At 39.7% G+C, this 26,761-nt stretch overlaps 1 protein-coding gene across 1 annotated transcript; it reads right to left on the bottom strand.

Moving 5' to 3' along the window:
- Positions 1-549: 549 nt before the first annotated feature.
- Positions 550-26,761, bottom strand: LOC139971198 (glycine amidinotransferase, mitochondrial-like). Its single transcript, XM_071977454.1, has 7 exons — positions 26,443-26,761; positions 8,448-8,657; positions 7,886-8,081; positions 7,035-7,225; positions 5,837-5,974; positions 3,757-3,985; positions 550-3,265 (listed from the first exon to the last, which is right to left on the bottom strand). The coding sequence occupies exons 1-7, from the start codon at positions 26,509-26,511 to the stop codon at positions 3,039-3,041; spliced, it is 1,260 nt and encodes a 419-aa protein (XP_071833555.1). The 5' UTR covers positions 26,512-26,761; the 3' UTR covers positions 550-3,038.

Genomic DNA, 26,761 nt, shown 5'->3' with positions numbered 1-26,761 from the left:
ACTTGATTTTTTTATCCTTTGATCTTGGTCACAAGTAGTAGTAATAGTAGTTCAGAAAATTCCTACCTCCATTCAGCCCATTGTCTTTTATCGCACATTTCTTCACGTCCATGGGTATCTAAATTCAGCCATTATGTTGTCACTGGTCGCTAAACCATCCAGTGAAAATCGTGACGAAAGTTGATCAGTGCTCAACTTCGCACAACTCAAAATCTTTTCGCGCGCGACAGATGTTGAGCAAGATTCCATTCACCCGCTGCAATCAAGTCGTGCGCAATTTTGAAATAAATCGTGGACGATTTTGTCGTGAACGATAATTCCTCACGACAATAGGAGAAGCCATTCACACGTACCGAAAAAATCGTACACCACAAGTCGGCTGAAACAAAAGTTTGTCGTGTCGTGTCAATGCGCCTTAACTCAGCGAATTTGATAAGAAGCGGGAACTGGTCGCGTGATATTGGACCAGTTATTATTTTAACATAATTCCATCCTCGTTCATTGCTTTGAGAATAACAGCGAAAGAAAACAATATCTCGATAAGCGAAATTGTCGAACCCAAAGCACATTTTATTTTCTTGCCACCGCTACAAACAGCAAATTAAAATGCAATAAAAAAATGAAATCAAAATGTTAAACGCATTGAAAGTTCCACCGAATCCAGGGGCGTAGCGAAGGGGTTTTTGTTGGGGGGGGGGGTGTGGAGAATTTGATTTGCCGACGGATCTGGAAGTGGTGACTGAAATGGGGGAGGGGTCTAATTTTGCAATTTTTTAGTTTTGAAACGTCCTTAGATGCAATCTGGTGCATATTTTAAGTCAAATTTGATTTGCCGACGGATCTGGAAGTGGTGACTGAAATGGGGGAGGGGTCTAAGGGGAGGGGGTCTACCCCCTCCCCTTTGGAAAATTTTTAGTTTTGAAACGTCCTTAGATGCAATCTGGTGTATATTTTAAGTCAAATTTGATTTGCCGACGGATCTGGAAGTGGTGACTGAAATGGGGGAGGGGTCTAAGAGGAAGGGGGTGTCCCCCTCCCTTTTGGCAATTTTTTAGTTTTGAAACGTCCTTAGATGCAACCTGGTGCATATTTTAAGTCAAATTTGATTTGCCGACGGATCTGGAAGTGGTGACTGAAATGGGGGAGGGGTCTAAGGGGAGGGGGTGTCCCCCTCCCTTTTGGCAATTTTTTAGTTTTGAAACGTCCTTAGATGCAATCTGGTGCATATTTCAAGTCAAATTTGATTTGCCGACGGATCTGGAAGTGGTGACTGAAATGGGGGAGGGGTCTAAGAGGAAGGTGGTGTCCCCCTCCCCTTTGGAAAATTTTTAAGTTTTGAAACGTTCTTAGATGCAATCTGGTGCATATTTCAAGTCAAATTTGACTTGCCGACGGATCTGGAAGTGGTGACTGAAATGGGGGAGGGGTCTAGGGGGAGGGGTCTAAGGGGAGGGGGTCTACCCCCTCCCCTTTGGAAAATTTTTAGTTTTGAAACGTCCTTAGATGCAATCTGGTGTATATTTTAAGTCAAATTTGATTTGCCGACGGATCTGGAAGTGGTGACTGAAATGGGGGAGGGGTCTAAGCGGAAGGGGGTGTCCCCCTCCCTTTTGGCAATTTTTTAGTTTTGAAACGTCCTTAGATGCAACCTGGTGCATATTTTAAGTCAAATTTGATTTGCCGACGGATCTGGAAGTGGTGACTGAAATGGGGGAGGGGTCTAAGGGGAGGGGGTGTCCCCCTCCCCTTTGGCAATTTTTTAGTTTTGAAACGTCCTTAGATGCAATCTGGTGTATATTTTAAGTCAAATTTGACTTGCCGACGGATCTGCAAGTGGTGACTGAAATGGGGGAGGGGTCTAGGGGGAGGGGTCTAAGGGGAGGGGGTGTCCCCCTCCCCTTTGGAAAATTTTTAGTTTTGAAACGTCCTTAGATGCAATCTGGGAGGGTCTACCCCTCCCCTTTGGAAAAATTAGTTTGAACGTCCTTAGATGCAATCTGGTGCATATTTTAAGTCAAATTTGGCACGGAAGAAGCTCCCGTTCTCCTTTTTCTATTCAGCTTTCCTTCTTTCTTCCCCTTCCGCTCTCTTCACCTTTTCTCCTTTTGCCGACAGACCCAAAATTTGCCGACAGCGACCAAATTATTGGGGGGGTGTGACACCCCCCCACACCCCCCGCTCGCTACGCCCCTGACCGAATCTTATCTTAATATAAAAGTTTAAAAAAAAACACTCGAGATGACAAATAGTACTATCATCGCCCCTCTGCTTTCTTTCCCTCCCTCCCTCCTGCCACTCTCCTCTACTCACACACCCTATAACCCATATAGCTCCTCCTTTCTACTGCTTATTCCCACTGCAAGAACAAAGAGACCAGGTCTTAAATCGTTTGTCCTTCGTAGAGTCTGAATACGGGCACAAACCGCAGACAACCTATTTGCTACGATGATACCAAACATAAAAATAAAAGTTGAAAATGCGAAATGACCAAGTGCGATTACAAAATGTTTTTTTCATACACAACCTCATTCTTAAACCCCAAGAACATATTTTTGAAAATAACATTTAGCAATAATACTTCTATTATCCTTTTTTAATTTAATTTTTTATTTCGATGCAGTTTCTTCTTACCTTAAAGATTAGCCATGGTACATACATAACTGTACACCCAAGCAAAACACTTATTTGGCAATGTTTGCTGATACAAGCCAGGAATTAGGTCAGTACTATCTGTGTAACGTGTAACAGCGGCTGACGACTCGGTCATAGGTGGGTGAATAATTCGAGCATTACATGAACACGTACATTTACAAAGAAAATGTACATGTTATATTTTTACCTGGTGTCAATACCGTTATACCGTTAAGTGGGCTCAGATGTTTATTATTTACAACAACAAAAATGTGAAATCCAATTCCTGCAACTAGACAAAAATTTCAAAAACATTTTTTTTTTATCCAACACCAAACAGTTGAGGAATTTGAAATAATCCATAAAAACATTTTTACCATCCCGACAAAACGTCTGTGGTTTTTCTTTCACAAATAAGACTCCAGGTTTCCCTTCCTTCTGACATCGGTAGTCCAGCAGTGAAACCCCCCTCCAAGTGAGAACGCATTCTTCATGGGTACCTTGATGGGTTTGAGACCAAGACGCTGAAATAACTGAATAATGGGAGTTTCGCTCCTCTCGACAAAAACTCGCTCTTGATCCAACATAAGAACGTTCATAGACAACCATTTAGAAGACAACCACAGTGGATGATCTTTGAAATAGAACAAAATAATCGATAAATTAATAGATGGTTAGTTGAAGACAGAATTAAATTGATTATACACATATTTTTTATAACACAAATATACATATTCCAACAAATATAATCACAGGTTTCGGCCATCACCCATCTGGACTCACAACCCTTTTCGAGTTGTCGGAATACTGGCGTGGAAACCTTTAGCCAAAGATAGTAATAAAACGAAAAGAAGAGAAAATAAGCATGGAATATTAAAGCAATTCTCACAGTAGACTGTTTACAAAAAAAGCATTGGAATTAAGAACTAAGCAATACTGTTTTCACGCCACAGAACAATTGCTGACGACTATGGAGCATTGGTATATCAATTTCGAACATTTGAGAAAGATATATTACGATAGGCTTTTCATCAAAGATTTGAAATATTCTCTTCGAAGAGAAACGACAGATAACTTTTAAGCTTTTTTTCGATCTTTAATAGTAAATATGAAATGCATTCATACCGTCCGAAATCGTTGGTAGGGGAGCTTCGACGATAGTCCAACCCGCTTTTTGAAATAAGGATAGTTGGTGGCAGGGTCTCTCTGGGTTTGTGATGACCAAGCCCGGACCGATGATGTTAAAAGTAGCGTCGATATGCATGGGATTGGGATCGGTGAATGATAACACATGAAGTTTATATTGTGAGCCCAAGTGTCGCCGCATCCACTCTATTCCCATCATGTTAGTGACCTGCATGACGTTATAAAACATATAAACACCCTCAATTGTTTTACTGTACACTAGCTCAAGGGTTAGACATTGGGGGGGGGGGGGTGAGTTAATTGAATTTAAAATGCTGAAAATACTAAATGTGGAAAAGACAAACGAGTTGTAGAATTATCCTATATTTGTTAAAACGACATCTCGACAACTATTGATATTTTTTTGTTAACCTTACTTCACGAGTTATTAAGCATACCGTGTGTCTGGCGTGCTGTCAAGTTTAGTATAATACGACAACTCAACATTTATTGATACACTGTGACACGATATCATGTGAGTGTAACATCACAAGTCGAGAGGTAAAGTGTTTCTGCTTGCATGTAGTCAAGTTTATAAAATAACTCATCTCGACAAATGATCTTTTTTTAAAACTTTTTGTTAGGGTATGACTTCTTCTTTTCAAATGCGCGAGCTATATTTACCAGCAAAAAATTGCCGGCTCGGGAACTTCGGGGAATCAGTCAGCCATATAGGCTGATACAACACAAACACGAATATCCAAATGTCAGACAGATAGTAGAAAGATATGAAAATATACGCGTGTAAAGTAAAAGTAAAGAAAAACAGAACGTGGGAGCATATAGTGCATGTTGACATGTTAGGATTAAACGTACTAAAAAGTATGAAAGCAACATGAATAATGAGACACCATACTGTGTAACCATGAGTCCATGACCATATACCATACACTAGTATACTGTGTAAAAACATGTGTATGTATTACCCTACAATGAATGTGTCAGAGATGAATTCTCAGAGTATATGTATCAACCCCAATGATTGGGACCGGATTTTTAAGATGCCATGGTTGTCAGTAAATGACGTGAAGATCCGTTATTTTCAGTTTAGTTTTTTACCCAGGATTTTACAGTCCAATATGACATTTTACATTTCAGGGGGGGGGGGGATGAATCACGTCTCTGTTCATTTTTCATCTATTTTGGAACTGCACATATACACGTCTACTTTATTCTCGACGTTGAAATGAAATTACTTAACAAGCAGATCTTTTTTTTACAAAGCAGGATATTTTATTTCGGGTATTAAAAATACACTTTGTCATACTTATAATTTCCTTATCCTTCATATGAAATTTTTCATATTTTGCTGTAAACAAAAAAAAAAAATAGAAAAGTAAAACGAGCCTGTAATGTCTCCTTTTACTAATTAAAATTTCATCTACGAGTTGAAATGTATATATTTGGTAGAAATATGGATAAAACTCAAAGAAATTTGTTGCTCTTCAGAAATTAGAAAATTCTCTGTCGAATATTGCTTTATCATAATAACTGTTTTAAATCAGTTTGTTTAACTTTAATATTACAAAGGTTTACTATAAAAAGGGTAAATGGTATTTGTTTGAAACCCAATATCAGCACACAAAAAAGGACGTTACGTTATTTACGCGACCTAGTTTACATTGGTTCATGGAGCTCGTTTTACCTCTATCTGTTCTTTACAAGGGCATTATCATCTTTGTACCTCGTATTTGATATGTAGTGATATTTCCAATCGAAGCTTTTGAAATAAGGTACCCTCACATTGTATTCTATGTTAATACTTTAAACCTATATGCAAAGCTACTATGAAATATGCGCACAAATAAAGATGGAGAAGAAAAAAAACCTAGCCAATAGTGATTTTTTCATTTGTATTTCCATCGCAACTACGCAAATTTCTATTTATTCTAACACACACACATTCATCTTCATATTGTAAGTCGAAAAGCAGCTTAATTACATATTTCACCGATAATTCTTTAAATCAGTCAAGCTGATTATATACTTCTACCGTTTATAAATACCGGCAAAAACGTACCTGGCTCCTCTGCACAAAAATATCTTTACCAGCCCGCATGAAGTCAGCTGCGTCAAAACATGGCTCGAATTCCGTTGTGACAAATCTTCCCTCCGCAGCAAGACGATGGCGATCCTCTACACTATTCATGGGATAATTCTGACAAATAATTAATATTAATATTAATAATAATAATACTAATAATAATTATAATAATAATTATAATAATAATTATAATAATAATAATAATACTAATAATAATAATAATATATATTATACTATGTATATATACTATGTATATAGACTATATATATACTATGTATATAGACTATGCATATATAGACTATGCATATATAGACTATATTTGTTTCAGCATTGAGCGACAAGGTTCAGATTTTCTCTAAATACTTAGCAATAACGTATATGAGCGATTTTCAATAATATCTTAAATTTGACCCAAACAATCTGAAGATGACCCTATAATGCTCAATACAATAACCTTAACTTCCAGCACATGAAAAGTAGATAAAATGTGTAAATCTCTTATATTTTGGTGAAGGACTATCACATATGTGAGCAAATCACATGACTTAAGTCACTGAGAGCGTCATAAAGATACAGTCCAACGCAAAATGGGTCACAGACGGTACTAATCATATTAAATCAGAATGAAGACCTGATTTCGGAAACAGAGCATGACAACTTCACTGCCAAAATGACGCAATTTCGTCGTTCATACTTTTAAAGACCCCTCGCTTATATTAGGGCAGTGTTATGTAAGAATAACGCTAGTTGTGCTTGGTGTGGTATCACAAAAGCTCCGAGGACATAAAAAAGGGTGTAAAACATGTATATTATTTCACCTAGTGAAACCCATTTCTCTTGTCAGTTTTCTTAAGTCGGAACAAAGGCCAATCATGACGTTCCAGATATGGCATACAGTGTCACGTGTGCAAGATTAACATTTAAATGAAAGTCACCTAAGAGGGGGGGGGGGAGAGACAGAGAGAGAGAGCATGGAAACGAGAACCAAACAACTTGAACTGCTGTCAACATCACTTACGTGCTCAATAGTTGGAACCAGTATTTAATCTCATGACCATACACATGGGGCCTAACCAGTTTAGTACACAATCTAATTTTTTGTCTTAACATGCATGGGCATCACAGGATTCCCGTTCATGTTCGCAAATAGCTTTATATTGTCGTAACCTCTTACCTGGTCGTAAAGTTCGTCACACATTTGCGGTTTTGGAGGTGCCGTCCACTTTGCTCCGCCTTTGAAGTACTCCTTCAGAAGGCTTCGATAAGCTCGATATTCAAAAAAGCGAGACCGCCACGACATTGGACATTCGAAGATTTCGTCACCAATGACGAGTAAGACATCACGAGGCATCGCTGCATACAATCCTGTAGGAAAGTATTTTGTAATACCCGTTAATATTGTTGAGTTATGTTTATTACATGTTATTTGCCGTTGAGTATTTGCCCCCTCCTTTCCTCGTCTTTTGAAGGGCGATACTAAACCAAATAACTGTAATGTATAAATATATTTATTTACACTGTTAAGCTTAGCGACAATCAGCATTTTGGCCAGACTTCAAGGCCCAAGTGCTAGGTGTAAACATAGTCTTGTGGCACTCATTATCCAATTATCCAATTTAATCCTATTTCATTGTCTTATAAACAAAGATTATTTGCAATGCACTGTCTGCTTCTGGTTTAAATCACTTAATTCAAATAATTTTAGTTAAAGTAAAATTCTTTTAATTAAGTGAATTAAACCAGAAGCAGGCAGTACAATGCAATATTTTATATATATATATATATATATATATATATATATATATATATATATATATATGTCGTGCGCCTAATGTGTGTATGTTATGTGTGTGCATGCTGTGAAATGCATTAAAAGCTCTGTGAAACTGACAATTTAACTTCATTGTAGTCAGAGTGTCCGGTTTCATGACTACTTTACCTGTCACTTCCTTCCCCCACCCCCCATAATTCTCCCCCTTCTACGTGATCAGGGTAGCATTTCCCTACCATTTAGTTTATACTAACCAGTTGATGTGAAATCCGGAGTCTTGTATTCCTTTCTAAAGTCGATGATATCGGGGCGCCTTACGAAAACACCTTCATGAGTAAGAATACTACAAAACTCTTCAATTTCTTTCTGTGCCTTGAGCAAATGACGATTTGGGAAAGACTGCCCACCATATTTTTGGAAGAAACTCCAATGTTTGTGATTGGTGTTTGCCTAGAAAGGAAAAAAAAGAAATGAATCATGTGTATAATGATTAATACCGTATGTAAAATCCAGAGGTTGTTTCAAGTCATATCATCATTATAGTGTACATGAAAATGCAATGTACCACTGGTTGGTATTGACTGAAGTGGTTGTGTGCAACCACTATAGGCGATGTGTGTGCAGCTAAGTGTCTCATATATTGAATGACCAAACACGAAAATAAGATACTTTTTTTTTTTTATTTTATTTATTTCCAACCATTTATCATTGAGGATAAAGTTGAAATTTTGGAAGACAATTGCGTCACTTTGTTCGATTTCGAAATTAGTAAGGCTAGTAATAGCAGCAGGAGTTACGTATATGGTTATGCATTACCTTCACTTCATGCGTTAAGGCAGGGATCGTCGCTCCTTCGACCCGACCTACAATCACTTCTTCCAACGGGTCCCATTCGTTGTGAGAGCAGACCGGGCTCCTCCTTTGACGGCTTTGAGTCTCCACGACTTCCGAGAGTTTCCTGGCGATGGGGACCATCGTGCTCTTACGAGCAACGCCATCAGTGCGGTAAAATGTCCTTCCAATAGCCTATACCGGTATGTCATGGTAAGAGCAGAAAATATGTATACATATTCATGAGCCGCAAAACATGTCCGTAGGCCTATAATATTTTCAACCTGTAAATTGGGAAACAACGACAGTGGAATATGTTCCTCTTGTTGGTGTTCCCGCAACCCATGATGTTCATGGACAAAGATAGCATGGATTTATAGCTGTGTATAGGAATTAATATTCAGCAGATAACTATACAGAGATAACGGTCTCAATTTCCGTTTACATTTAATTACATAATGATCAGGCGCGTATCCAGGGGGGGGGCGTTGGGGGCGCGCACCCCTCCCCCGGGTAAGGAAAAGAGGAGAGAAAAAAGAGAAGAAAAAAGGGAAAACGAGGGAGAAAAAAGAAAAGGAGGAGAGGAAGGAAGGGAAAAGAAAAAGAAGAAAGAGAGAAAAAGGAGAAAAGGAGGAAGTAGAAGATAAACGCCAAGACCTCGGGAAGAGAAAGAGGAACAGTCATAATTACAGCGCTGATCCCTATTATATACACAGGGTATCCAGTGACAGATCGAAGATTACAGAGGGGACGTGCGCCTCACCATACCCCTTACACCGACAACTCCATTTTTAGCTCATACCAGCATGCTGGTGTGAGCTATTGTTACAGTGCGGCGTCTATCACTCTATCCGTCAACAATTGGTAAAACCGCTCCCACTCACACAGTATTTAATGGAATTTCATGAAACTTGGACACAAAGACCATTGGGTATAGGGCCATCAGAGATGGTCCGAAATTTGGGGTCAATGGTCACCCGTGGGCCGTAATGGGCCATTTTGTGGAAATACGCAAAATGCTTCTTCTCCTACAGATTCCATGGTACAATGTTGAGGGTTTGTCACGATAGTACTATGGAAGTTTTACCTTCAGGGTGTTCATGAATTTGAGATCAAAGATCAACTAGGGGTTTTTTGTGGCCCGGGCCGCCGCCCTATATTTTCAAATTGCTCCTGTTCGTACAGTGTATGGCCAGTTATAATGAAACTTGGTCACAACGTTCCTCGGGATGAGGGTTATGAGGGGTGTTCGGAAAATTGAGGTCAAATGTCATTTAGGGGGTCATCAGGGGTCATTCTTTGTAATATTTTCAAATATCTCAATCTCCTCAAGATTTTGATGGATCATATTCAAAGTTGAACTGATGATTGTTGGGTTGTGTATGAATAAGATGATGCCTAATAATTTTTGGTCAAAAGTTAATTAATTACAATTAAACCCCATTGTTTAAAAAAATCTGAGCCTTCACCTTTTGCCAAAGCTCCTTTAATTTGTCTCCCAGTCTCTGCAGTGTTTGTTTACATTTGTGGTTAAGCTCTGCAGAGGCTGTTAGTGGAATTAAAGCAGGACTGGGAGTTGTTATTAACTGTTGAACTGTAAGCATGAGAGCCCTATAGCCAATCAGCACTTGCCGATTCTTAGAAGTCTTTGAGCCTGAGGTATGTAGGCAGCCAGCCAAAATTTTGGCAAGGAGTGCTTCAGTATGGAACGCGAAAAGGGCAACCATATTTCGTTGTCTAAACTAAGTTTGTTGCAGTCTAAACTAAAGTTGTTGCTGCTGTTTTACCACGTTGTTGCTCAAACTCACGTTGTTATTTTAACTTCCGTTGTCTAAACATACGTCGTTGTCTAAACTTACCAGGGTTTTTGTTAAGAAATGAAGTAGGTGGGTCAAGTTGAAAAGTAGGCGGGACTGTCTGTACGCGGACATGGGGGAGGGGTCTAAGGGGAGGGGGTCCCCCCCTTTGCCGGAAAATTGCAATTTAAAAAGTCTCTAGATGCAAAATGGTGCAATATACAGTTGTTTGGTCAATGATATTGCCCCCTCCCAATCACCCCTTTCTTCTGTCCTATTTTTCTTTTTTTCTCCTGAATTTTTTTTATTAACACTCGGGTCATGGAGCCTAGGGAGGTAGCTATGCCACTGAACCGAACTTAGCAAGGGTGTGACGCACTTGCTGCATTAAATGAAGTGCGATCATAACAAAATGGTAATAGGTCTACGGTAGTGTTCAAACGATTGACCTAATCGGAATCGGTATGAATATTGCATAATCGGAACATAATCGGAATCGGTAAATATTACGTGGAATACCAGTTATGTCATACCGATTATTCAAAAACATATGGAAGGTGAAAATATCATTATTCAAAAACATATGGAAGTTGAAAATATCAACTGATGTAGTTTGTTCTTTTACTACGAAATATTAAAATAAGACACCCTCGATACGTCTTTCACAGTGTATACTTTCATCAATTTACGCTGCCAGGGTCGCCGATTTTGCTTCCCTCGTGGTTAGTGACTTCAAATTTCTTGGCACAGTAAGCATAGCAGCAATACCAATTTCGCGAATTAACGAGTGTGCTTGACAGGGTCGGAAATAAGCGGGGCGATGGACGATTCGCCCTCGCAAGTGCTAAAAAGCCCTCCTAAAGCACAATTCAGGGGCGTATCCAGGGGGGGGCGCAACAGGAGCGCGCCCCCCCTATTGGCCGTCACCCAAAAAAAAAAAAGTTTAGCAAAAAAAAAAAAAAAAAAAAAAAATTGATGACGACCTTTATGTGAGATGTCGGTGATCGCTCAACCCCCCCCCCCTCCCGTATGCTTTATTTTTTGTTTGCCAAAAAAAGGTTCTGGCGAAGTTCGGCGGCATAATAGTTTTAGAAACATAGATGGTAATTGTGTTTGTATTATCACTATAAACACTAAATGACATGCCAGCCATACTAAATTGTGCATTTTGTGTCCATATTTACTGGAAATGTTGCTTATTATTAAGGTCGAAAAATGGATCACATATGGCCATGGGCGGCGATCCTGGGTGGAGGGGGGATATATCCCCCCATGAAAATGGGTGGAGGGGATGTAATGCACCATATCCCCCCCCCCCCCCCACCAAATGCCAGGGATAAGAATATTTTCATGCCTACATTTATGCATCTTCGTTAATGTACGGCTCGTTTTTAGCTTCATTTCTCGCCTACCATAAACGCAGTGCGATCTTTTCAAATAAAGCGTCTTTATAAAGCAAAAATAGTTGACTGTAGGCTTCATTGGCCCTATAACAACAAAATGTATTATTGCGCCCACGGTATTGATATAGTACATATATGCACCCTCATAGTATTCATATAGGCCCTATAGTAGGCCTACACACGTACATGTTCCCTCGAACAGCTGAGAATCTCATGTAACCAGGGTAATGCTTAATACACGTTTCACCTGGATACCCTAGCAATCGGTACCTAGGAATGTAACTATGTGTAATTGTGTATTGCATGTGTATAGGCCTATAATAGCCTGCATGAGGCCATTTTCTTCATCGAATAATATAACAGAGCTCTCGAACATTCTAACGTTGAGCCTGAAACAAGATTGACAGGGGCAATTTTCCCAAAATAACACCCGAAATTAAAAAAAAAAGTATTTTGGATCCTGATTATGAGATATTTCGGACATGACATCCCTATTTTAAAGTTGGGTATATGCCGCTTGGAAACCTCGGGAAGTGCCGTTTCCGGCCATCTAGAGGGTTTGTTAATCCCAAAATTTTCTTGTACGCTTCGCGCCAACCCATGGTGGCGCTACGCTTAGATAGTCAACAAGGTCATATCCCCCCCCCCCCCCCCCCACTCGGAAGTACGGATCGCCGCCCATGCATATGACACCATTTTGCATTTCAGCCCTTCTTTGAAAGCAAAAATTGTACACCCCTCCCCTTAGACCCATCCCCCAGGACGGCGATCATTCATGTCTGGCGCCCCCCCTATTGGAAAATCCTGGATACGCCCCTGCAATTACGAGTGCGAAAAAGAAATATAAGAAAATCGCCCTCGTTATATCAGGTGTCTATGTAAAATTAATTGTGACATGCGTTTGCTTTAGCTAGGAATTGCAGTTGCAGCGCGAATCGCGCCGACAGTTTTCACATCCCGCATCAAATTTAAAGCAGTGCGGAGGGTCGCGCACAATCACCGGGAATTTCCCGTGGCAAATTACGGCCTGCACGAAGCAATTTCAGTACCAGCGAAAATAACCTAAAATCCTCACAAATCTCCGACCAAATGGTAGCCTTACTTCACACTAAGTCAACTGCATGGAAATCTAACCTTGCCATCTGTTTATTCGCTCTAGTTGTGTCGCAAATAAAAAATAAAAATATCCACGGAAATTGCAATCTTCGACCACATGTTAGCCTAATAACCACACTAAGTCAATGGGAAATGAAGCCTAACCATCGGTTTGCAAAAAAAAAAAAAAAAAATGCGTAGCTTACTTTACAACTTTCAATTTGCTGGAATCGGCATTTGTTTGGAAGGTACTGTAAGTGATATGTCTTATAGAGGGAATGTTATTTTTTTATAGTGGAGTAGTTTCTAGTTGTTATTATTTCTTTACATCAATCTGGTATTACAGTAATTTAAAACAAGTTACGATGGTACAATTTGCTTTTCAGTTTGATTGGCCTAAGCTTACATTTTCTAATTGAACCTGAATGGAGTTAAATAGGTAACGAATAGGTATGTTTAACTTCAAGTTCTTAACATTTCTATTTGTTCATAAACGGTATAATACTGAAAATAAGTACAAAATAATGTCGGAATGAAGGCAATATGTCATTAAAATTTACACTTTGGTAAAGATTGAAGATGGATGGTTTGTCTGAGATACTTTTTGAGATGGATATTTTGAGTAACTATTCTTAGCCCATTTCAAGCCATTAACAGGTGACATTCACGTCGAGGTGGTTAGGCCATTCGCTTAGCACAGTGCAGGGGCGTAGCCAGGATTTTCAAAGTTGTAGGCACGACTATCTGAGCGAAGCGCCACCATCGGTTGGCGCGGAGCGTACAAGAAAATTTTTGGTTTTACAAACCCCCCAGATGGCCGGAAACGGCCCTTCCCGGGTGTTCATTCTGGTTCCCTGGTCTCATGATAAACTTGAGACACCTCATTCAATATCACTTTTAAATCCCAAAACAAACGAGTTAAAATAGTACGTAATGCAATACTACATAATGTATTTAAAATTAGCAAGGGACATGTACAGAGTAGTCTTACTTTTCAACTTCTGATACTTGTAGATACAAAGATAGGCCAGAAATGTCTTTGATACAACTATAGCCAGTAATTGTCTTTGATACAACTGTAACTAGTAAATGTTTAAGTTAGCCTAATAAGAGAAGGCGAGAGCTATCCGAAGGCGAGAGCCATATGATGCAATTTCTTCAGCACAGCATCAACGTCAATTGCAAAGTCTCTGTAGATGTCAGTAGCGTAGCCAGGATTTTTTCAGTGGGAGGGCGGCGCTGGGGGCTTGACCATTTCCTGGATGGGCGTCTTGTTACTATCTAAGCGGAGCGCCACCATGGGTTAGTGCACAGCGTACCTAAAAAATTTAGCTAAAAGGCCTCGTAGATCGTCGGAAATAACACTTCCCAAGCCTTGTAAGCAGGGTGGTCAATCCGATTTGAAACGTGGGGGGGGGGGGACATAAATGATTCGAGTTTTCCAGCCGCAAGTACTATCTAAGCGGAGCGCCACCAACGGTTGGCGCGCAGCGTACCAAGAAAATTTCAGATTTCAATATCTGCCAGATCGCTGGAGATGGCACTTGCCAGGCTGGATAGCAGCCATCTAGTTGCGTGATTTCGGGAGAAAATTACAAATTCGTCACTCAGGAAATCTGCAATAAAGTTCATGCGGCCTTAATTTTTGGTGGATTATTTCTGTTATTAGCGATTCCAATTGGCATCAACATTAGAATCCAGTGCAAGTTGACAAATGATGCGGCGAACTGGAAACCCCAGCCCCATTTTGCCCTATGTTTCAGGATAGAATACCCCTCATTTGTTCAAACCCATGACAACTAACAATCTGTGAATAAATTTACTTCGAAATGGGCACATTATATTACACCAAGTCGGTCAAGGAATGACCCCAGGGCCTCAGATATAGGCCAATAGGTACGATGCCACGAAATGTCCCCGGACTTACTATAGGCAAAGGAAGCTATCCGCCACGACTGCATGTGCGACTGCGGTCGAAGGGTCGTTCATGAGTGGTCATCATGGAGATTCGAGACCATTCAGACCAATGATATATTTTTCGCACATGTAATTTTGTTTCGACACCCAAAATCCCAGTTGGAGGGCGACTGGGGGCGACAAGCTTTCATGGGGGATGTCGCCCCCACCCCCTTGGCTACGCCACTGGTGGATGTGCATGAGTGCCAAACCGCTGAGTCTCTCTTCATTCATTGTAGAACGCATGCATGTAGTTTTTTATTCTGTGCATTGCGCTGAAAGACCTTTCAGCAGTTGCCGAAGCTATTGGCATGGTTAATCATGGTTAGTCTTAACTAGATGTTAAAAAACTGACAAGATCGGATCCTAGTCTTTTTCGGCGGGTAGAGTGTTGAATGAAACGGCACGCGATAGAAATGACAGCCTAGATGACAGAAGAATAGGTCACCTAATTTAGCCATATTCTTGCTACGTTCATTTCAATAGTTTTTCCTGTCTAGACTCTTAAACTCGTCCAGCAAGCTTATGGATTTGAATTATGGGTGCTTTTAAAAAAAAAGATAACTTGGCCAAAAAAATTGTAGGTCCGGGCCTACAGTGCTACATACTGGCTACACCCTGTAGGCCTGGGCCTACAGTGCTACATACTGGCTACGCCCCTGCAGTGCTGACTAGGTAGGATGTCATATTTCCGAAATTTCAAAAAAAAAAAAAACTTTTTTTTTTTCTTTCCGAGAAACTCCAGAGGTAATTTGGTACATATATGATACCTTAGAGCCTTGTATAACAACGAAGCAAAAGGAAACAGGGGAAAATCACAACAAAAATTGTTTCTGTCAAACTTTATTGCCGATTTCATATATACGGGATATTTTCAAATAATCGGAATCGGAATCGGTACGATTATGAAAAAAATAATCGGTAATCGGTATTTTCTGTTATGCATGATCGGTTGAACACTAGTCTACGGTACCTACAAAGTGAGTAGGATTTTACTGCCAAAAAATACCCAACTAGGTCTGTGATAGAACCTTCTGTTATTTATTCAGCTTTTATCTCTGTTGAGCAACAATTTGTATGTCAAGAGAAGCCCTTCGCCTACCTCTACTCTCACCCACCCCTCGGCCTCATCTCCTCGACCATACTACTAATGTTCAACTTCTTGTAGTTTTTACCAACAGTTAACTGCTGTGACAGTTTCAATCACACCTGACCTGGTTGTGGGTATTTATTCCTCTCGATTTTTTTCGTCATTTTTTTTTTTTTTTATTTTATTTTTTTTACTGAGCGTCGCAAAGTAGCCGGGTCATGTACGTGCAGTAAGCGGGTCATTTGACCCGGGTCCCGGCTACTAACGAAAACCCTGCACGGAAGCAACTTGCGGTTGATTGTTATAATTTTTTTGAAAAGAAAGAATGATGTTCGTTCACAATGTGTTCACAACGGAACTTTAGATAGCAACGAAAGTGTAGACATCAACGTGAGTTTAGACATCAACCGTAAGTTAACTTAGCAACGAAAGTTTTAGACATCAACGTGAGTTTAGACATCAACCGTAAGGTTTATAAATCAACGTGAGTTTAGACATTAAGGCGCGTTTAGTCATCAACGTGACTTTAGACATCAACGTAAGTTTAGACATCAACGAACAACAGCAACATGGTAAACTAGCAGCAACAGCTTTAGTTTAGACAGCAACAAACTTAGTTTAGGCAACGAAACAAACTTAGTTTAGGCAACGAAATACGGTTGCCCTTTTCGCGTTCCATACTTCAGGTCTGCTCAGTTAGAGGGGAGAAAGTTTAATAGGGTAGGTCAGTGGTATTGTTTGAGAGAGTGGGTAAAACAGGATTTAAAGGGGGAAAATAGGAATTATAGCCAGTGGTGTGGCCAGTATTCTGCTAACTGAGGGGGGGGGGTATCCCTCATGGGCCCAAAATTGGTGGAATTTGAAAAATGGCCTGAAATTTGGTGGGCCATAAAGTTTTGTGGGCCCTACATTTTTAAGCTCGAAAAGGTATGAGCTTCTGCACCATTGGTGCTCTAGTTGACGTTTCCATTTTTCCTCTCTCACTAATGTATCTATATATATATACTATATATGGTCTAGCATAACGCGTGTGTGTGTATGGACGCCTTGAACAATTGTTCAATTGTGCAATGGAACCAACTGTGGCTGGTCTTGAACTCGACCGAGTCGTTGGGGAACATGACGCATTTCGGGAAGGGGCGACCGCCCCCCCCCCCCTTGCAAATTTTCTCTATGATATCGCTAGTAATTTAAAAATAGACAATGCTTAGATGCAACTTACAAGGCCTGGGAAGTGTCATTTCCAGCGATCTGGGAGGCATTTTCGGCCAAAATTTTCTTGTACGCTTCGCGCCAACCCATGGTGGCGCTTCGCTTAGATAGTTTGCCTACAGGCTTCGTACTTCCGTTGGCAAATTACTTGCTACACGCCTGTTCGAATTTGTAAAGCAAAGAGCAGACATCACATAATATCAGTGAGCATGAAAATGCATGTTCAAAAATGAACAGCCTCAAAACTGTCTATGTGTGTAGTCAAAGGCGTAGGAGCCCAATTGGATTTGGGGGCTGTAACGGCTTGCCCGAAAAATATAACCAAAATTTTTCGCGCGCGAAGCGCGCGTTCAACGTGTTAATGTCAATATCATATAAGCAAGCATAGGTCATTACATCGCATGGCATCGTGTACCGTACGGTCCGTCAAAGTTGCGCAGTCATCCGCAGGATGCTAATGTAAACAACGAAATGTCTTATGTAGATGGAGAAAAAGCATACAGGTCCAATTATGTCAAAACTCTCTTTTACAGTAGTAATGGCGAATTAGTCTGCCAAGCTTAGAACTTTATTTTAATTACCAAGGAGATCATTTTTAAACTATTCATTTATTCTCAGCATATTGCCCGAATTTTCAGGGGAACAAGTTTGGTTGGGGGGGGGGGGGGCTGCAGCCCCCGCCTCCTACGCCTATGTGTGTAGTGTTCGAGTTCGAAATATCTGATATCGGAAATATCTGCTATTTTTCATTTCCTTCAACCAAGTTTAATAATTGCCGTTATAAGAGGTTGTAATATTTCTACACCAATAAATTAACTGTGTCTGAATTTTCGAAAACTTCCTGACCAACATTCTACATCATACTTCCCTCTACTCGTAGCAATTTTGACCTGTCTGTTAGGGGTTGAAGGAGGTTTTTCTATATTGGTTGTCCATAGATTGAATTTTGTGCAACATTATGTATATGTTTTGAAGTGATTTTATTCACGAGAAATGGGAATTTTCAAATTCTGAACAAATAATGGGCTTTAAACTTTGAAAAGTGGGGCTTTCGGATATTGTGGGCCATGACGTAGAATCACCTACAAAAGCAATGATCCACAGGACATGCAATGAGGTCGAACATGATGTGTGACTGGTTACAATCTTCAAAAAGGTTATGGATGAAAAAAAAAATATTGGGAAATACTTGGTTCTCAGGCAAAAGTGTACATCTGGTTGCTCATTTTCAAGCCCGAGAAGTGCCATTTCCGGCGATCTAGGGGGTATCAAAACCTGAAATTTTCTTGTACGCTCCGCGCCAACCGATGGTGGCGCTCCGCTTAGATAGTAATTCGCGCCCCCCGAGTTAGAAAATCCTGGATACGCCCCTGAATGATATATATAATTACGGTACTGTAGACTAAACATCAAGTTGTAGTTGTTACAAAATTAAAATCTGGTGTTCACTCTTCTTCACAGTTGATAAAGGTAGCCTACAGGCAGCTTCGAATTAGTACATTATAATACTAGTGTACAATATTTCAGATAATTCTGTTTCGAAAATATTTCAAATTCAAATTTAGATGAGGATATAATATACTTGGATAAAATGAAGGGGGTTGTTTTATTTCGTGTCAAGACATTCCTCGTGACCCGTTGCCACTGTTGACATGCATGTAAAAAAGGGACTTTCGCTAATTCGCACCAAAAATCATTCGCTGTTCTTGACATTGCCCACCCCCCCCCCCCCCCGCGCTATGGTTGTACACTTACTTCCCTCAATATTACCTGAGCCTCAATCAATAAAATGACATCGATGCCCTTTTCTTCAGTCAAAATTGATTTGACAGTGGTAGAAGAAACTAAAGCAAAGTACAGTTCTCCCAATTACATAGTTATGTTACTTGAAGGGTTATATTCCACCTCTTTGAGGGAGACATGGACAACGCGTGACTAAAGTTAAACCTTTAGTCTCCAACAAATCAAGCAGTCTGGAAGAAACCCGTTTCATTGTGTTATCTTTGCAGTAGACATATAGCAAATAAATACATATACATATGTAAATACAGTATGTTCTGATGAAGGATTTTTTCTCCAATGTTAGCAAACAATTAATACAATCCTGATTTAATGTAAACCTTTACCCATGTGTGTATTTTTTGCAATCCAGGATTGTGTCTTTAAATATCAATATAAGCATATATAAGTGGGCATACCCGTATAAAACACCGAATAATTATAATATTTTATAGATATAATTTGGCATCCATAATGAATTCCGACTTAAAAATATACACTGTCTATATACTAAAATATATGGTTTTTTATGACCAACGTTGTCATATACTGTTGCACAATAGGGAAGATCCTCTGTAGTGAACGGTCGAATGTGCAGAAAATAATTTAACGGTCTTACGAGATGACCAGGATTTCTGACGGACAACCAAATCGTAACTAATATAAGGAAAATACAAGCAGGTCATCCTAAAAAAAAAACCAAGGAAATTGGACATTCCTGTAACTTTAATGATATAAACTTTTGTGAATTTATATCAAACGTGGTGCAGCATATAATAAAACAACTCTTTTTATGTCTTTCTCACGAAGCCAATTATGAGCATTCGTATATTAGGGTCAATGTTACTCATAAAGATGCCCGATAAAATGCACTGGCCGTTGAATTCACTGTGCAGATGTACGGCATATCAACTACATTACAGTGTATAAGACGGGACAGGTTTACTACAATCTACAACAACGAACGTAAACACGTGTGGAAGAAGCATTAAAACAGAACCCCTTTCGACTGGCCATCTCAAAATCACTGTACCCTAACCCACCGCTCCCCCAACCTCCTTGAGATAGGCTATCATATCCCGATGCGGCTATGGGTATCTCAGACGAAAGCAATTTTACCTCTCCTGTGGAGTTACTGATGGACTTAAAGCTACAGATTTGGTCCGCTCTTGCATAAACTATTCTTCAATAAATAAGTTAAGAAATATTATTTATTGAAAAACATATTGTATGTAATGTTACCATTGAGGAAACATAGTAGGCCTATGCCGGGCGGCCATTGGAGAAATTGGGGGGGGGGGGAAGACTTTCGGGAATAGAAGCGATTGTCAGCTTAAACTTTCGATGAAACTTATCACGTTAGTATTGCGAGTTATTCTTCGAAATTTTGACCTTCGTCGGAAATAAAAGTCACGATGACGCGACGAAAGAATCGAAATTTTGGGAATAACGTCTACATTTTGAGAAAATCATCCAAATTTTAAGATTGAAGGTCAAAATGAAAGGAGACTAAATTGTTTTTCTTTTTTGTGACAAATGTCCAAATATTGGGTATAGTTATAGTCGAAATGTTGAATGAAGAAGATGATGAGATTTGGAGAACATAATATAGGCCGTCAAAATATGAAAGACAAAATAGTGGAATGTCCTATCTGAGCCACCGTTGAATCTACAACACTAAAAGCGTCTTGGATACGACACCGAAGCATAATTCATATTCGGCATATTCCGTGCATGGGTGACTTCTATGCTGAATTGTTATACTATACTTGTTTCATGCGCAAAAATTAAATAAAACAAGAAAGAAAATGATGTCTTTTGAATAATCAACAAAGATTGCAGACTGCCTAGAGATTGTATATCAACCTCGAAATTGCTGATCAATGAAAGCGCATGCGCAGGTCGGAGGCCGACATGCACCCAACATGAATACAGGATTGAATACTGTGTATCAACAATCCCAATTGAAAAGGGGGTGGGGACATAAATGACTGAACATGGATAAAACTGAAAGAGTGACCGCAAGAACCTTGGCGCTAAGCCTTAATAGGGTGGGATCCAGGGGCCCGCTTTAGGGTACCTGATGGGGAACAGGGGCGAAGCCCCGGGCGCCAAGGGACAGACTCATATTTATATATCTTCAAGCTTGCTTCTGTTTGGTCCCTGAATTGATATGTCAGTCATAAATATATTTTAACAAAAGTCACATCTGACAAGTGATTTAAATTAAGAAAGACTTATCTTTTTAACATCCGGGTGTAACTGAGGGCCTCTATCATTATATTATAAACTGCCCCAAAAAACCCGGAAACATTCTGAAACTTAGCGCACAAGAATAAATACATCTAGTCACACAAATGTCTGCAAAATGCACACATACGGTATCGTATAAGTACATTTGAAAACACTATTGGGTATTCAGGCACAATCACTTTATCAGAAACATTAAAACCTATATAAAGTAAAGATACTTCAGAGCCGTAGTATTGGTAGATTCTCGAAGGGGACAGTTGAGAAACATCTAGAAACACTATGTATCGTCCAAATGTTACATTTATTGATGCTTTTGATGTGGGCATATATCAGGTCCCTTTTAAGACATTTTTAGTGGGTGTGACATTTCCCAAAAGGGACCATCATGACACTAACTAAGCGGAGCGCCCCCATCCTAACAATTAATTTACATTGAAATTCCCCATATGGCTTCCCTTCCGTATATATAGGCCACAGCTGCAATCGAAATGCCCTAGCATGCTTTCATATCTTCAATTACCTGTGTAGAACAATTAATAAACCAGAGCCAATCCAGTAACTTTAAATCCCTATTTTCCCCCTGCAAAGGGATTTTACCGAATAACATTTTCTAATTTCCTTTTTTTTTTTTGTGAGGTGTAAATTTCTAAAACATGAGTATGGAACGCGAAAACTCACAGCGTCTATCTCTACATATTGTTGAAGGGGTTCAATGAAATCAGTTTAAAAGTGCAGTATTTATATACTGGTACTTTGTCTAGACACTCGTTTTACTTAATTTCCGACATTCACAGCGTATATGCAGAGCCTATAACATTTTAAAAGTTGTTTACCGTGCAGCAGGCTCCTGTTTGTATGAGACGTAACGCACATGTTATCTGATAGGCTGGCGGTGGGAGATACGGTAGCTTATAAAACAAGGTTTCCACAATTTGGCGTCTGGTGACTCCAAATGACATTTGAACTTAATAAAATCTTTTACTGAACGTGTCACAACTACATACCAAATATCAGATTCGTCCAACCTTCCCTTCTTGATTTATCGTGTTTGAAGGTTTCACAATTTGACCTCTAGTGACCCCATATGGACTTGGACCTCCAAGACCCCTATATTGTTTATGGTGGAGGTGTGTATAGCCACGTACAGTAGACTGACCTGTGTTTATCATTCCATAGTGTTATTGTATCAAAATGGTGGTTCGGGCTATTTCTATTGTAACAGCTAGTTCTGTTTATACAAACAAGTAGAAATCTAGTGCACTGAAGTCATCGAAACCTCAAGGCATTTTGCATTCTGGTTTACATTACGCGGTTGTGCAATTTTGAACAGCGCCGATGGCGATAACGTAAGTTTAGACAACGACGTACGCTTAGACAACAGAAGTTAAGACATCAACGTGAGTTTGAGCAACAACGTGGTAAATCAGCAGCAACAACTTTAGTTTCGACAACAACAAACTTAGTTTAGACGATGAAATATGTTTGCCCTTTTCGCGTTCCATACATGAGATCTCAAAATACAGAATGTTTAGATGCAACTTACAAGGCATAAGAAGTGCCATTTTCGGCAATCTGGGGGGCATATTTGGCAAGATTTTCTTCTATGCGCCAACCGATGGTGGCGCTCTGTTTAGATAGTGTCATGATGGCCCCTGTTTAGGAAATGCCCCCCTCCACGCTAAAACTTTCTTCAACGAGGCCCTCATACGCACATCAAAGCATCACTGTGTAACATTTGGACGATACATAATGATCCTCGATGTTTCTCAACTGCCCTCTAGAGGTTCTACCCAAGCTACGGCCCTGGTGAATCAATGCTTTTGGCGAATAGAACCGTAGTTAGACTCGCCAAATATAGCGATTAGTTCTTTCGTGTTTTTTAGTTGTCGGTAATGAATAGGCTTTCATACGTGACATACTTTTGACTTGGCCTTTCTGGTGGAAGATCTTCATGGTCCGAAACAACCCGCCCCTATGTTCAAGGTATAACCTACACGCATATGTTTGTCGTTTAAATTACAAACTGGCTCCTTGTCCCTGCCAAGTGGCTTCTAGGTCTCCCAAGAAGGCCCATGAACGAGGAGCCACTTTTCCCAGAAAATGGCTCCTGGACCTCCAAATCTAATTTCACCTTCTTTTTGTGGTCCACCGTTTTCAACATATCAATATCAATTTGTGTGACACATATCTTCGGGAAATGCATCAGCCCCCCCCCCAGATGCCCCTACCAACCACCCTTCCATGGATATATTTAGTCATTGGTTCTAGGGAATCGACTCATTCCCTTGAAAAATAATGAAGTTTCGTGCACTCTTTAGTTCGTTTGTGCAGGAGCTCAGGGTGTAGGAGCAGGGGGGGGGGGTGGCACTGGGGGCACGTGCCCCCACTCTTTTTTAAGATAGCAAATGTGCCCAACTGGCAAATAAAATGTGCCCCTTTGATGAAGAACTGTCTTTTGGATATCTTAAGCCTTTGTTAATTTTAATATTTTATTTGAAGTATTCACGTGCACCATAATAATATTGATAGCATACTAACACATCACATATATTTAACCTCATATGGCCGGTGTGTATCGGTTTATAGCATAACGAGTGGTGGTTGTGGAACGAGAAAGTGCCCCTCTGATGTTGTGCCTCCCCCCCCACTTTTTGGAAGCTTCCTACCCCCCTGCAGGAGCTTATCAGGTTGCTATGCAAATGAAGCATATAGCCCTGCATGGTTCCCTTTTTGCAGCAATGCCTGTTTTATTGTCAAATGTATAATCTCTGATAAAGTCCTGGAATTTGTACGGGTTATACGCAAAATATTAATAAACGTCGTTACCACATGTTCATATATACCCTAGCTGTATAATACTACAATCAACATATTTTTGTATTAGTCTACACTGCCTTTGCATATACCTGAGAACCAGAGAAAGGGAGAAATTACTACGTTACGCGTGAAACTAAATTCATTATGCCGCAGTATGGAAACGAGTTGTCTTCAAGAAGTTCTTTGATCAAATAGTTAGCGTTTGAACTTAACAATAATTGAACAGTTTACAACAGGTTCATTGCAGTATTCCTTACTCTTTGATAGGTAACTAATTAAACATTTGATTTTCAATATAATTTCTCAACATTAGCATATCGAAATTGTTCATTTCACCAACTATCGGAAAATACATTATCCCATAATTTCAATGGGCGATTCCACGCAAACAGGGACATTTTCTCAGAGCAGCATTTACACTTTGTTTTAACCGTTGATTTTGGTGTAAAAAAATTCAAGAAAGTACAATTTTGACAGGGTCGTATTTGCTACATAAAAGAAACTTCTATTGAAGTCAACTGTATTTTGATATTAACCCTTGTGATGTTTAAAAAAAAAATAGAATCCCATGTTTTACCCACAATTCCTGCCATATAGACGTATGAGTGCTCAGCCATGGAAGACATCATTTTTTGTGAGTAATGCGAGTAACCAAGAAACTAAGATTTGTTTTGCTTTATCTTTCTTTAAATGATTTGTCCTGGCATTGAAAGCAGAAACAAAAGACCTCACTTGATGAATAAGTGGAAAGATGTTTTCAAGAGTACTGATCAAATTTAAACACTCGTATAAAATGCATAGAACTAGGGGATGACTAGATTACTTTCAATATTCTTGACCAGCGGTGCATCCCTTGAGCATCTTTCATATTCAGGAGAGCAACAACTTAACATAAATCATGAAGAAGCTGAACCTAGTAAGCATTAAATGACCAGTCTTTCAGAGATGTATCGTATATCATGGCGTGGTGACGGACACGGACGGGCTGAAAGGTGATCTGGGCCCGGAGGGGAAAAAGGACATTACCCCCCCCCAGCCAAGCCAACATAGCATCAGTCCTCCCCCCCCTTCTTATTTGAATAAGGTCCATGGTTGATTTTGAAACTCGGGTTTAATGTAATTCAAAAGGTCAGTATGAAGAAGCACATACTATCAAGTTAACGTGAGCGTCAGAAAATTCTAAGTAAAATTAAAAGGAATATACGGTGTGGATATGCTTGAAATTACAAATAAATAAAAGAAAATACTGAGTTTACCTTTCACTCGTTTTGTATACTTTTTGTTTCTTGCAGCTAAGTTATATAGTTAACAGTTTATAATCTACTACAATATCCCGTAGTTAGAAGATTGGAACAGAAACTGGCGTGCTAGCGTATACTACGACAAAATATCAAATCACAACATCTGAATTGACTGAAGAACAACGAAAAAGCGTAAATGCGAGATACTGTGGCATCAACCGTCTGATATTGTTTCAACATTATTATTTGGTCAATTCGAGAGAAAAAAACTGTTAAAATTTGAAACATAATTTAAAACAAAAAGAGCGCTTTGTTTTTGATAAAGGTGACGGATAAAGCATTTATTGTTATTTGTGTGTGTTTCACTTATTTGCTAAGTATGTACTACTACTAGCCTGGCACGTGACCAAGCCATTAATGTACATAAATTCGTCAAATGGAATTTTTAATTCCAGTGCATTCCAAACATCGTAACATACTGGTGGTAACTGGTATGTAGAACTCCTGACATAAGCCCTAACAGGGCAACTTTATTTAAGCAGCTGCCAATTGTTGCAGTTGTCTACGCAATTTATATTGTGTATTATATTTAAGGAGTGTTAGCTCAGTGTTTAACGCCGTTGCCTTCCAATCATAAGGTCCCGAGTTCGAATCACTCCAAGATTAATGTATGTCGCTCAGTTACATAGTTGTTGACAATTCATAATCATGGACGTTAAATATGAATCCAAGAGACCGACTTCGGTCAGCTTGCGGCTTTGATAAGCCCAATGAAGCTTCTTCGCGAGTTCCTGCTTGCAGGAGGATCTAAAATACATACATACATGCATATGAAACATGCGGTCGACGTGTTGCTGTTAATACAAACGTGGTTTTCGAACTCCCTGTATTAACTTGTGTCAGGCCTAACTCTATTGCCTATGTTACGTCGTTTGCAGCGGCATCCTGCCATGCTAGGCCAAGTCCCTAAACACAATTTATCCGTACAAGTATAGGCCTAAGTAAGGCTATGATAAGGAATTATATATGTCTAACGTTAGACTAGAATCTAAATAATCATAATGATATTAATCTAAACTAAAGTATGACAGTAAACTCCCGGCGCTAAGTTAGGCTGCTGTAGCCCTGTAACTGAGTGAGTGTGACGTAAGGCCTAGTAGTAAGTATTACTAATACTATGCCGGTTTGAGTAAATGTGTTTGTGGCCTAGCTTTAGGCCAAGGACAGACCTAATGTTTAATTCAAAGCATATTATAGCCAAGGCCTTAATGATACTGGTTTAACGTTACTGCATCTTTACTAGGCTAGTAACATTAGGCCTCACGTTAAGTAACCTACCCGATGCGACGTAAGATGCGCAGCTTCCCTTCCACGGCAACCGCCGCGGAATGCTCTGACACAAATCATGCTTTATCTGTTGGACCAGCATATGCAGGTTATGTTACTGCAGTAATCCACTCTTCTTCCCTAAAATTACAAGGAGACTTCTTAAGCACCTGTTAAGAGAGAATTACCCTGAGCAATATCTATCGCTATTCAGTGTCATTCAAATTTGTATTTTGTAGCCGTAAGATCAACATCTAGTTGTACCGTTAACGTTACCGCGTTGTACCGCATACGTACGTGTGAGGCCGAGCTGTATAATGTGCACAAAGTA

This window comes from Apostichopus japonicus, chromosome 8 (assembly GCF_037975245.1).
Source record: "Apostichopus japonicus isolate 1M-3 chromosome 8, ASM3797524v1, whole genome shotgun sequence".
NCBI lineage: Eukaryota > Metazoa > Echinodermata > Holothuroidea > Aspidochirotida > Stichopodidae > Apostichopus > Apostichopus japonicus.
Note: the sequence above shows the minus strand (reverse complement) of the source record. Positions and strands in the feature narration are given on the sequence as shown.